Genomic DNA, 13,545 nt, shown 5'->3' on the forward strand with positions numbered 1-13,545 from the left:
TGCTTCACCAATGGCAACCCAAAGAATCATAACAATAAGCATGTTTATCTCCTGAGTCATGGCCAATTTTCTCTCTCTCCTTTCTAGGGATAAAGGTGACACACTTTTTTTTTTTTTTTTTTTCCAAATATAGTTAGTTCTGATTTATAGAAAATGCTCCCAATCAATATAAACAAAGAAAAACCTTTCCATGTGATGGATATCATTGGATTTCAGGTCAAAGAGCTCATGTTTGATAAAGTACCTGGATAAAGTATGAAAGATCAAAGGCAGGCCATACAAAGAACAATCAAGGAATTAACTAATACTCACTGATCTAAAGTTAGGAAACTCGGTTATTTACTTGCTACTGTTCAGATCCAAGAGTCGGAACAACTTCATGATTATTTTATAATATCCTTGTACTCAGTGGACCTAAGATGGGCAGGGTGACGCCACTAAACTCAGCTGGTTTTCAGCCCTAATTAAAGACAAGGGGCTCGCATCTAATGGCAGAGCTGCTTGCGACCGTCTTTGAGTGTTATTTACTCACTGATCGCATCCTCAAATAATCTGCAACAGGCTAAGAGGATTTCTGGGGAGGCAACTATGCGAATGTTTTGAATTCCTCAGTTTGGGAATATGGATAGGTAGGCTTATGGAAGAGAGTTTAAGCCACACAACACAGAGGAAAAAATGAAATATTTAAAGGGCAGAAATAATGCAGGAGAGAGACAGACATTTGGGGAAACCCGCCCAGCTCTCTGGAATCCCCCCTTCTCCGGGACCTTCCCCTCGCCCCCATATACACGGGGCCAGAGTTGGAGTGGCCTGGGTTTGTACCCCTGCTCTGGCACTCATTAGCTATACCACAAATTATTTAACTCTCTTTCCCTTGGTACCTTTGTCTATAAAATGGGGATTCTCTTCTCAGGGCTGTTGTGAGGATTAAATAAGAAAATGCTCAGAACAGCGCCTGACACTCAGTAAATAATCAATGTCAGCCATGATTCCTTAGCTCCACGCTCCTGGCCTAGGGGACCCACACTCGCAACATCTCATTTCTCCCCCAGGAATTTGGAACTGGGATGAAGTTAGTCTTTCCGTACGGCTGGAGGTGGAGCATGAAACCTTGGTACTCTGCTTTGAGCACAGAATGAGAACCTTCAAAGAGAGGAATACACAGTCTCACCAGCAGAAGGAAAGTCCAACCTGGGTTCCTCATCCTTTTCCCTCTCCTGCTTTAGGTCCTGGGCCCAGCCTGCTGGCCTTTCTGCCCTAGGTTTCTACAGGACACCAGTTTGCTTATTTAAAAAAAAGTATCCTTTGTGCTTAGTCTAGCTCCAGGGACCTTTTATTTGTAGCCAAGAGTCCTACTCAGTATAACTACACCTAGAAAAAAAGATGAAATCCGCTTTAGAAGAAAAAGGAGGGTCAGACTTTCAAATCCCCGTTGATCCCTGTTGCTATATCAAAATGAAATGGATTAAAACATGCCACAAACGAACAGCCAACACATCTCCTTCATCAAATGAATCAGTACTGGGACTCTTTGCCAGAAATGCACCCTGTTCCATATCAATCTGCTTTTTTTCTTTTCCAGGATTTGCTCCTTTTTGATCCGAGGGCATGTGAGATTAGGTTTCAATTCAGAATTTTGTTAAAAAAAAAACAAAAAAAAGGTACATACACAGAAGTCTTTATAAACAGGAGGCTCTGGTTCAGGATTTTTAAAGACACAGGAGAGGCCTGAGGAGATTGGGGTGAAGAGTGCTTTTTTTCCCCTAGAGATCTTTCTCAAAGAGAAAGCAAGCTTTTGGTTTTAATACCATTAAATCAGGTTGTAGCAAAGATGAAAGAAAAGAAGGAAAATTTTTAGCTTTAGGTGTCCATACAAAAACACAGACCAGAAATTTACATCTCCTTTCCTTCCCCAACCATCCAAACACTGATTTAACAATATAAGATGAATTTCTTTAGCCCTAGGTGAAAAGAAAGAGGGATGTGGGAATCCAAGTCCTTCTTCTAGACCCTTTTAACCCTGAACAAGTCACTTTACTGTAAGGATCCCAAGAATCAATTCCCTTCAATCTAGCAATTGTTCAGGCTATGGAGGGCCTTGTGCCTAGATTATAATGTTTTCATTTAGTTCTGTGCCGCCTATTGATTTTGCCTGTACTTCTTGAAAGAATGGCGTGGCAAAACCTAAAAGATATTCTTGACAAACGGAGCACAGGGTTGGGGATTTCAACATTTGGCCTTTTGTGTCAGCAGCGCGAGGGCCGCCCGCGTGAGACCCCGGGGAGGGGGTGGGGTGGGCGATGAAAAGGCACCCTTTGCAGGGACACAGGCACAATTCAGCCTTCGCCAATGCAGCCCAGGCTGGAATGTGCTCTGTGGGGCGAGGTGGGCGGACTCCTCCGAGAACTGCATTCTTGAAAGAGAACCTACCTGGGTTGAAATAAAAAATAATATTTAATAAGTCCTGGTCTCCCCACGTGATGGCATTCTTGTACTTCTGGTACAGAGGGTACAGCATGTCCTCCCAAGCCAAGCCTGTTGGAATCATGCTGTTCTGGAAAAGAGAAAACCATCAGAGTGGCTAAGGCACGGCAAATACATCTCATCCGCTGAGAATCAACGTACAGGGACGGGTTCTCCCCTTCACCGCCCCGCTCCCAGAATGAAAATGAAATCAGCAGAGGAGGGGACCTGTTGGCCTCAAGGCATAGGACAAAGCAGAACTAGGGCTGGCGATTACAGGTGTACACATGGATGGTAGATGGACCAGAAACTGGCAGGTGGGCCTATGGCTTCTGCACAGAAAATCATGCCCCATGTGGCAGAGGCATAAATCAGGAGCTTGGGAGGAACATACACACACTAGTGTATATAAGACAGATAACCAACAAGGACCTACTGTAGAGCACAGGGAACTCTACTCAATATTCTGCAATGGCCTATATGGGAAAAGAATCTGAAAAAGAGTGGATATACATATATGTATAACTGATTCACTTTGCTGTACACCTGAAATTAACACATCACTGTAAATCAGCTACACTCCAATAAAAAATTTTTTAAAAAATTATTCACTTTTAAGACAAAAGCAACATATTCAGACTAAATATTCAAACAGCACACTAAGATGTAAAAAGCAAAAATATTTTTCCTCCTGCCTCCTGTAATTCCCATTCCCACTTTCCCTAGATGTATCCACACTTAATGACCAGTCTTTTAGATATTCTTCTGGAAGTTTCTAAGGCATGAAAGGGAGCACCTCTATGGCATCATGCTCTGTTGCATTTTAATTTTTTCACTTAATATTTTTTAGAGCTCTTATCTCACTTATAGATTTGATCTAAATCTTTTTAATAGGAGGATAATTTTTTTGACTTGTTCTCTACTGATGTTCACTTAGGTTCTTCCAGTTTTTTGCTAGGATGAAAGACAAGGCCATGAACAGCCTTGTAGGTTTATCTCTGTACATTTACATAAATATATCCCTAGGGTAACTCCAAAAAGTTTTCCAGGGTTTTTGAAGCCTGGGACACACAGAGCGTTTAAACATGGAATTCAGAAATGCAACATAATATTCCCCACTAGTAACTCTGCTGAACAGTTTAAATTCCATAATCACCTGGAATTTTCCTAAGCCAACAAATATTCCGTAACTCTCCAAATACTCTTCTCTTCCCTGGCTTCTTCCATTCTCACCTGCAAGCCAGCTACTTCCAAAATCAATACACTGACACTCTTGGAACGTCACTGTTGAGGAGACAAAATCCCGACGTTGAAACAAGGAAATATAACATACTTCCTTACCTTGAACTGGGCACTTCTTATCCGAGTTAAGTTCATCAGCATGACCCCTGAGTTAACTCCCGCAGAGCCATAGAAAGGGTGCCGAGCAAAGCGGCTGTACCAGCCGATCTTGGGGATTTCATGCTCGGGGGCCATGGCCGCAAGCTGTGTGGAATTAAATTGCCTCAGAAGCTTCCAGATGTCATCAACAGGTCTCAGAAAGAGAACATCGGTGTCCACGTAGAGAAGGGAGTCCACATCCTTTAAAATCACCTTTGTGTGTATTGGGTGAGGACGGAGAAAACAAGAAACAAAGGAAGTGGCCTGATAAGTCAACACTGCCAATGATTCTGTTGATTAATGTTAATTCCAGAAAGGGTCCCACTCTTAGCTCCCATTCCTCCCTTCTCCTTGGACTTCAGGGATAAGGGTCAGTCAAAGGGTAGAGACTCAAAGGAAGATCCATCTTGGTTCAGATTGGTCCAATTCCAGGACCCTGGACTATATTCGGTAAGGGTTGAACGTCGCAAGGAATGAAAACATTAGCAAATGACTGTGGCTTTCTTCTTCTCCATCCTCCAATAAGGCCGTCTGTCTTTCTCAGTTTTTTCTTGGAAAAGCTAGGGCTAGCATTAGACTACTTGAAGTGGACAATCCGTAGATTAGCTCATGCCAGGCTTTAGGGTAAATACTCTGTCTCTGGATCCATTCCTTTTAGTGTTAATGGATATGGCTCTGCATCTTTTTGAAATAGTATTTTCAGCTAAGATTTAGACTTGGAAATAGGCAAAACAAGTCATTGGCCAGCTTTGTCTGCAAGGATTGGCAAACGTTTTTTTCTAAAGGGCCAGAGAGTATATATTTTAGGCTCTGTTGCAGCTACTTAACTGCTGTTAGCATAAAAGCAGCCACGGACAACATATACACAAATGAGCATGGGTGGTTCCAATAAAACTATGTAGAGACAATAAAATTGGAATTTCATTTAATCTTCAGAAGTCACAAAGCCTTCTTCTTTTGATTTTTTTCAACCATCTGAAACGTAAAAGCCATTCTTGACTCAGAGGCTGTGGTTTGTCAACCTCTGTTGTAGATCATTCAAGCCAGCCACCTTAAGTAAATAAGTTGTGCTATGCTAAATGCTTAGTTTACCAGAATTCTGCCCTGGGGTTTGAGACTTTAAAGTCATAGTTAGTAATAGAGTTATTTGCCTTGTTTTGCCATTGTTCCCCCAATTTAGAGGTAGCTTAACCAAAGAAGGATCATCATCCTAAAACCACAACGCTTGTTATGGACTCAATGTGTCTTTACAAAATGCATATGTTGAAGCCCTAACTCCCCAATGTGAGGGTATTTGGAGATGGGGTCTTTGAGAAGTAATTAGGGTTAGATGAGGTCCTGAGGGTGGAACCCTCAAGATGGGATTCATGTCCTCATTAAAAGAGACACCAGACAGCTTGCTCTCATTCTCTCTCTCTTTCTCTCTCTCTCTGTCACATTAGAACATAGTGAGAAGGCAGCAGTCTGCATGCCAGGGAGAGTGTCCTCACCAGAACTCAACCATGTCAGCACCCTAATCTCAGACTTCTAGCCTCCAGAACTATAAGAAAATAAATTTCTGTGGTTTAAGCCATCCAGTTACGGTATTTTGTTATGGGAAGTTAAGACACCACTCCATTGAGGTCCTAATATTTAAAACTGATGAACACGGGCACTGTATGGTACAGGAATCATGGAGATTTCAGTCTTGAATAATTTCAAAACTTACATGATTAACTGCAGGATTTATCTTTCCTTCCTCATCTACTAGAGGAATAGAATTTACAAATCAATAAAATGAAATAAAAAAAAATAATGATCATCTACCATGTCATAAAAGAAGACATCCGTCTTAACAGTTTAAAGATCCTAATTCCAGAATCAGGATGAATTCTTTAAAATGAATACATAAACTTAAACAAACATCTACCACACTATACTTATTTTTTCTTATTTAACCATGGACAGGTAAAAACTTTGCCACAGATTAGCACTAGTCTGCTGAGTTGTTTTTTGGTTTTTTTTTTTTTAAATCGCAACTCCAGAGTACTGTGGAAGAAGGGCAAACTCTCTACAAAAGTAATACTAAATTATACAATCATGATACAAGTTACTTATCACATGTAAATACAGTTTTGATGTTTTGCATGCTCAAGACCATCCAAAGAACTCAACATCCTGCCAATCCTATTTTACTGGGAAGGAAAACTAATGCACAGAAAAGTATTCTGTCTAAGTTAATGTGTCAAATAATGCTAACAATTGCTGGATTTGGAGCTAATAAAGTTGCAACACAGTAAAGTCACTTTCTAGAATGTGTTTAAGGAAATGAGAGACTGCACAGTGTTTCACTAAAAAGCTAATTTAGAATTACAGAATCAGAGGACGAGAAAGCTATTTCAACCCATGTGAAAGAACAGATTTCTCTTGATGGCTGATTATCTAATAAGGCCTAAATAAAAATGTATTAATATTAATGTTTTAATCAATTAAGGGTTATGCAGACATCTAGTTCCTAAATTCAAGCTCGCTGACTTGATTAATTTTTTCCTCAGTCTTAAATCAATACTGTCGTTAAAGTTATCATCGCTTTCTTCAATAAAATAAAAGTGTTACCATCTTTCGTCAAAACAAAAAAGAAAACAAAAAGACTTGAAAAAAGGTCTGGAAAAGGAAAACTAAAAAACCCTTCAGGACGGAGGCATTCCATCATGAAATAATAAGCAAGATAAATATATTGATTATACAGTATAGAAGCTGGTGAAAAATAAAGCAGGGAGAGGGGCGGGGTTCCCAGGTAGGAAGGGGCTTGCAAATTTAATTAGGGACGTTGGGAAGGACTCCCTGAGAAGAAAGAGGGCAAGTACAAATAGCGGAGGCTGGACCACTTTTAGAACAGCAGGGAGCCAGGGCGGCTGGACCACAGTGGGCAACGAGGAGCCACGGATGAGGATGGAGCAGAGTGGGGGCCGGTCACTTCACTTAGGGCTTTGCTTGCCTTTGAAAGAACTTGTTCTTTCACTGTCAGTGAGATGGAAGCCATTGAAGGGCTTTTACCAGAGGAGTGGCATGGTCTGACTTAGATTAAGGATCACTTTGGATGCTACACGGAGAAAAGACAATTGGGGCACACAGTGGAAGAAGGGAGACCAGTTAGGATGCTATTTTAATAATTCAAGTGAGATGCGATGGAGGCTTGGCTCAGGTGGTAACAACCCAGGGAGTGAGAAGTGGTTGAATCCATAACACAGTTTGAAATGCAGCCAACAGGATTTCCGCAACAGATTGGATGTGGAATGTGAGAGTAAGAGAAAAGTCAAGGGCAACTCCGTGGATTTTAACCTGAGCAACAGGTATGATGGAATCGCCTTTAACTGAGACTGCACCTGCTGTGTGTCATTCCCGAGCTACCTGCCTGGCCCTGGCACATATGTACTGGAGTTGGCAGATGCTAAAGCCTCGCTCCCTCCCTCCTCCTCTGCATCTGCCCTTCCTGAAATATAAAGAAGTCTGCAGCGGTCCTAGGAAGGGATGCATTGATGGCGGATTTCCGGGGTGATGGTCGTTTGTCTAGTTCTTGACCACAGTAGTTGTCACACAGGTGTGAGCGCGTTAAACTAAGCATACAGCGTTTTGGTGGGCTCTTTTTGGTAGGTAGATCATATTTCAAAACTGACACACAAAAGTAGCCCTAATGGTACACCTCAGAGACGGAATAGATGATAGTCCTTAGGAATCCTGAGTCTGGCATTCCTGAGTTCAAATCCTGGCATCATGTGCCCTGTGACTCTGGACAAGTTCCTCAGTTCCCCATGCATAAAAAAGTGGAAAGCAAGACCTCCACCACATCCGCTGTCTTTGGGTTGTGACTAACATCCAGTGAAATAAAACACACACAGGGAACTCGGTACAGTGGCTGGTACGTAGTAAGTACTCCATAAATAGAGGTGTTGCTACTATAAGAAGTCTCCGTGTTTTTTCTTTTAAAACTCACGTGTAATTAGTTACCATGCACATCAATGCTCACAGCACTTCAAAGCATGTGTCGACCACAAAGTGTCTTTTATATAAACAAAGTGAAGCTGAGAAAAGTTGAAGTTTTCGAACATGTCTAATATCATAATCCACATATCACCTCCACTGAAAACAAGAGCACCAGGGCTTTTTACTCTTTATCTGAAAAAATAAAAGACCAGGAGAAAAACTCCACTCTTCCTATAACATTGCGTCTCTGGAGGCTAATTCTGCAGCAATTATTGGTGGTATTAATTTGAAGAGGATCTTTGTGGCCACTTTATAATGGGCAGAGGAATATTTACCAGAAAGGATATAAAATTAGCCATTCTAATTCCCTTATGGAAATGAGCACTAGAAATGAGGCCTCTGTTTTCTTAGAGAAGGGCAAACAGAGGACAGACAATAGCTATTTGTATACAATGCCGCTCTGGCTCCGTTCACCACCCCAACCTGGGCAGCGGCCTCTGGCCACGGGCAACAGGATTATCAGGGGCCACTGGCTCTCCTTCAAGTTCATTTTGCTGCAACCTTGTTCTGACTTTGACAGTACAGCTTGGTGGTTGAAAGTTCGGGGTTTGAAATCTAACCATTTGTGTTTGGATTCTGTTTCCACTACAAACTGTGGCCTTGGGCAAGCTGCTTTAAGCCTTCTAAGCCTTAGTTTCCTCATCTTTTTTTTGGCCGTGCTGCGCGGCATGCTGGATCTTAGTTCCCGGACCAGGGATCGAACCCGTGCCACCTGCAGTGGAAGCGTGGAGTCTTAACCACTGGACCACCAGGGAACTCCCTGTTTCCTCATCTTGTGGATGGGATTGGTCACTCACTTCAGAGCGCCGCCGGATGATTAGATGAGATAACGCATGTGAAGCCCCTGACATACACACAGTAAGGACTCAATAAATGCTATGTGACATTCTTATGGGCTCACTCTCAGGAGGGCTAGTTCCTTGATTCACAGCCCAGTAAGTGGCTGCAGTAGGGGTGGTAGTAAAAGAATGAGGCAGGTGCTCTGTTCTCAAAGAGCTTTAGCGGGGGAGACAGATAAAGAGGCAAAGCAAAATAAGATGTGGCTAATGGTAGGACTAGCACAGAAGCACTTGGCAGGGCTACTAAACCATTCTGGAGTGAAAAAAGGACAGAAGTGACAACTAAGCTGAGAGATAGGCAGGTGAAGAGCAGGGCAAAGAGTATTGAAGACACATAGAACAGCATGTGAAAAGGCCCAGAGACCAGGAGAGAACAACACACCAGGGAGGATGGCAAATTGGTTGGTGGGGCTGGAGCTTACAGTGGGAGAGCCAGGAGCCAGGGGTGGGGAGAGATTAGGCTGGCCAAGTGGGCAGGGGCCCGACCAGGAGCTATGCTGACAAATTTGGACGTGATCCTAAGAGCCATGGGGAGATGTGAAATGACATGAACCAGAAACCTTGAGGTCTGATGTTTCCTCTCCTATCCCCATTGCCCACATCCAGTCCTCAGCAAGTCCCATATGCTCTTCCTCCAAAATACATCCGAATCTGCCCATTTCTCTCCCTTTCCACTGCCTTACCCTGAGTTCAAGGCACCATTACAGCTCCCCTAGAATTCTGGAAGGGTCCATTCACTGGCCTCCCTGTGTACACACTTTCCCCTTCAATGTATTCCTCACAGAGCGGCCAGAGGGGTTTTTAATCTCCAGTGTCATTTCTTCTTTGACCCATGGGTTATTTACAAGGGTGGTTGCTTAATTTCCAAATATTTGGGATTTTCCAGATATCTTTTTATTATTCATTTCTAATCTAATTTCCTTGTAGTCAGGGAGCACACTCTGCATGATTTCAATCCTCTCAAATTCACTGAGACTTTGTTTTATGGCCCACATATGGTCTATCTTGGTGAACGTTGAATGTTTATTTTTCTGCAGTTGCTGGGTGGAGCATTCTGTAAATTCTATAGCTGCCAATTAGGTCAGTTGGTTGATAGTGTTGTCAAGGATTTCTAGGTGCTAACTGATTTTCTGTTTGCTTATTATAACCACAGGAGCTCTACGGAGTCTTCTCTTCAGACACAAAGAAAGACGGGAGAAATATGAAGTTACTGCAAATTCATTTACATCAACAGATATGATTTGGGAGAGTTCCCTGGTGGCCTAGTGTTTAGGATTCTGGGCTTTCACTGCCATGGCCTGGGTTCAACCCCTGGTTGGGCAACTGAGATCCCACAAGCCACGTGGCACAGCCAAAAACAAACAAACAAATAAACAAAAAAACAGATATGATTTGGGAGCCATCATTTATTTTCACACTAAGAGACGATTATCAAAAGAGGGGTGTTGAAGTCTGTCACTCTGATTGTGGATTTGTCTATTTCTCTATTTCTCTAAGCATGGTCTTGCTTTGTAGATTTGGAAGCTCTGCTGTTAGGTGCATACTCATTTAGGGTAGATACACCTTCCTGATGGACTGAGCCTTATCGTTATGAAAGATCCAGAGGGCTTTAAAAAAAAACTTACATTAGAGGATGCCACTTTCATCTTTAAACCCCTTCAAGACTTTTCACTGTGCTTTCATTACACATGAACCATGGTCCCTAAAAGGCTCTGCAGGATGGACACACTCTGTCCCTACAGGGGACTGAGTTCCTATCAGTGGTGATCTTTCACCTCCTATCACAACTTTCCATTATGGCTCAGTTACTGTCAAAGTCAACAGAGGGTGAGGAGGAAAATGGACTTAATAGGAAGTTAAGGAGCTCCTACTTCTCTTCCTGCCTACAGCCAGGGTTTCCTCTGTCGGAGATGCTCTTAAGTCTTTCTTAAGATAGAAACTAACACGTTAAGTCCCCCCACTTTCAGAAAGAAAACATAAAGTAGAAACTATCTCATTTAACAATGGAATCATCTTTTGGAATGTTCTTTCTCACTTCATTCCCGAAATTCAATGCACCCAAGGTGAAGAAGATAATGTGCTCAAATTTGCTGAAAAACAGTATCAATTATGAAATACATGTGCAGCCCTGATGCTTTATTCAGTTTCATTGTTTGTGAGTTCTCATTTTAGATAATTGCCTAAAGTATCAGAACTATGATTAGGGTGAAAATTAATGATGTCCCCAAATTGTATCTGTTGATGTAAATCAATTAGCAGTAACTTCACATTTCTCCCCCTTTCCTTGGGTCTGGAGATTAAGCTCTAGGGAGCGCCTGTGATTTAGGATAAGCATCTTCCTCAGCCTGTGAGTGAAGTGCTACCAACAGCTTCCTGGATGTGAGGCAGAGCTTTCCACTTACCATTTTCGAATGCCCAGCTCTAACTCATGCTGTAGATCTGAGCTCAGGTGTGACCTCCTCAGAAAGGCTTACCCAAGAGCCTCCTTCCTCTCTCCCTCCAGGCTCCCCATCACACCACTCTACGTACCTCTGTCCGCAACCAGCGGCCTTTTGTTAAATTATTTTCTCGTCTGTTGCTTGCCTCATCCAATTAGAATAGAAGTTCCATGAAGACAGGGACCTCCTGGGTCTAGTTAACTCCTAAAAGTTTATGTGCCTAACGCAATGCCTAATAGGTATATTAAGCATCCAATAAATATTTACACAAAGTAAGGAATTCAACTGCTGAACTGTCTCAGAAACATTGTAAGTTTAAATATGTTTCAAGGCTGATTGCAGACAAAAGGACAGGTCCTGAGAAATAGGAAGGTCTGTGAATTGTTGAAGAATAGAAGACCTAAGTTCCTGAAGAGAAAACCAACATAACACCTACCATGCTGAATATCATTCTTTTGCTGGTGTGGTCCAGTGTGTCACCCTCCAGGCCGCTGTTGATGGTACAGCTAAGTCACTTCATATGTATATCATCCCATTTCCTTACCTCGCTAGCAATTTTTTTTTAAAACAACTTTATTGGAGTATCATTGCTTTACAATGGTGTGTTAGTTTCTGCTTTACAACAAAGTGAATCAGTTATACATATACATATGTTCCCATATCTCTTGCCTCTTGCGTCTCCCTCCCTCCCACCCTCTCTATCCCACCCCTGTCCATCCACCTCAGTGCAAATAAGTCAATTTCATTCCTTTTTATGGCTGAGTAATATTCCATTGTATATATGTGCCACATCTCCTTTATCCATTCATCTGCTGATGGACACTTAGGTTCCTTGCTAGCATTTTTAAAAGACCCTGAAAACTAAAGGAATGGAAAGGGAGCTGGAGGAGGCAAAGGACAGAACAGAAGCAAAGACAAAAACGCCATTTAGATTCAAGTAGGATTGAATTCCAGAGGAGGGAATCTTGGTTAAATGATGTTAGTGATAATTAGGAAAAGGAAAAAATATTCAAAGAGGGTTAAAGCAGGAAGTGGAAACAGAGAGGAGGAAAGGACAAGTTTCAAGAGGAAGTAAAAAAGAAACACGTCTTTTTTTGTTTGTTTTCTTATCAAGGGGAAACATCTCCTACATTTATGAAAAATAGACTTGAATATAACTAAAATAGCAACAATTCATGTGTACAGTCTGAAAGCCACAGTCTCCATATACACTAAGTCAGATCATGACTAAAGAAACGAAGGTCTCCATGGAAAGGCACAAGAAATGCAGCCACTGTTTCAGTCTGGGAAGATGAAGAAGTTCTGGAGATGGATGGTGGTAGTGGTTTGCCCCACCATGTACTGAATGCCACTGACCTGTACACTTACAAGTGATTAATTAAAACATTTTATGTTATGCATATCTTACCACAATAAAAATGGGAAAAAACGAAATACAGATACCACTATTACATTTTTTCAATTCAAATAAAGTTGGCTTTGAACAATATACTCAATGCTGTTTACTCACCTATTTCTACCTTTGTGAATTTTTATTTCCCTAAACAAAATGTATTCTAGGAGTTATTCTAAGATGATCTTTACTTTCCACAATTCTATCAGGTTCCTGCTCTTTATTTTTTCTTCTTTTCCTGTTTTGAAGAGTAATTTGTTCCTAGAGCACACACCTCTCCAGGTGAGACGTCCTTCAAAGCTGACCGAGAGCCCACCTTTGCCAATGAAGGAGCCTGGGCAACGTCCCCTGCCACCTGCCTCCTTCTCTCTCTAACAGAGAACTTTCCCTTAAGGGGGTAGATTCCAGGGAAAATGTTTGGGGTCCCCTGCCCCTTCTTATTCTACAGAAAGATAAACTGAATGGGATAGAATTTCTCAAGCTACTTGGACTTTCTCCTCTGGGACCAAAATTCCCAAGTCTCCAAATCAAAATCAGAACAAAAAGGAAATTCTACGTTTCAATACATATTTGCAATTTGATCAAAATAAATTCCCTTTTCCTCTACTATCATGTCACATTCCTTTTCAAAAAACGCACACTGGACCTATCCTGAAGCTCTTACAGAGAAAATAATTATTTTAGCAAAGGGAGAAAGTCAGGTAATGACAGACATGTCCACTGATGGCTGAGTAACCTCTCAGAGATCCTCTGAGAGGATTTCCACAGAGTGGAAATCTGAAAGACGCAAAAACCATGGTAGGGGCTTCCCTGGTGGCGCAGTGGTTGAGAGTCCACCTGCTGATGCAGGGGACGCAGGTTCGTGCCCCGGTCCGGGAAGATCCCACGTGCCACGGAGCGGCTGGGCCCGTGGGCCATGGTCGCTGAGCCTGTGCATCCGGAGCCTGTGCTCCGCAACGGGAGAGACCCGCGTACCACAAAAAAAAAAAAAAAAAAAAAAACCCATGGT

The 13,545-nt window shown here is 42.1% G+C and overlaps 1 protein-coding gene across 1 annotated transcript in view; it reads right to left on the reverse strand.

Moving 5' to 3' along the window:
• Positions 1-13,545, reverse strand: part of GXYLT2 (glucoside xylosyltransferase 2) — a 97,339-nt gene that overhangs the window by 21,736 nt on the left and 62,058 nt on the right. Inside the window, exons 4-5 of the mRNA XM_024123741.2 lie at positions 3,805-4,056; positions 2,431-2,554 (exon numbers count right to left, since the gene is read on the reverse strand). Coding sequence (XP_023979509.1) covers positions 2,431-2,554; positions 3,805-4,056 — 376 coding nt within the window. The remainder of the gene's footprint in view (positions 1-2,430; positions 2,555-3,804; positions 4,057-13,545) is intronic.

This window comes from Physeter macrocephalus, chromosome 18 (genome assembly GCF_002837175.3).
Source record: "Physeter macrocephalus isolate SW-GA chromosome 18, ASM283717v5, whole genome shotgun sequence".
In the NCBI taxonomy this organism is placed as follows: Eukaryota; Metazoa; Chordata; class Mammalia; order Artiodactyla; family Physeteridae; genus Physeter; species Physeter macrocephalus.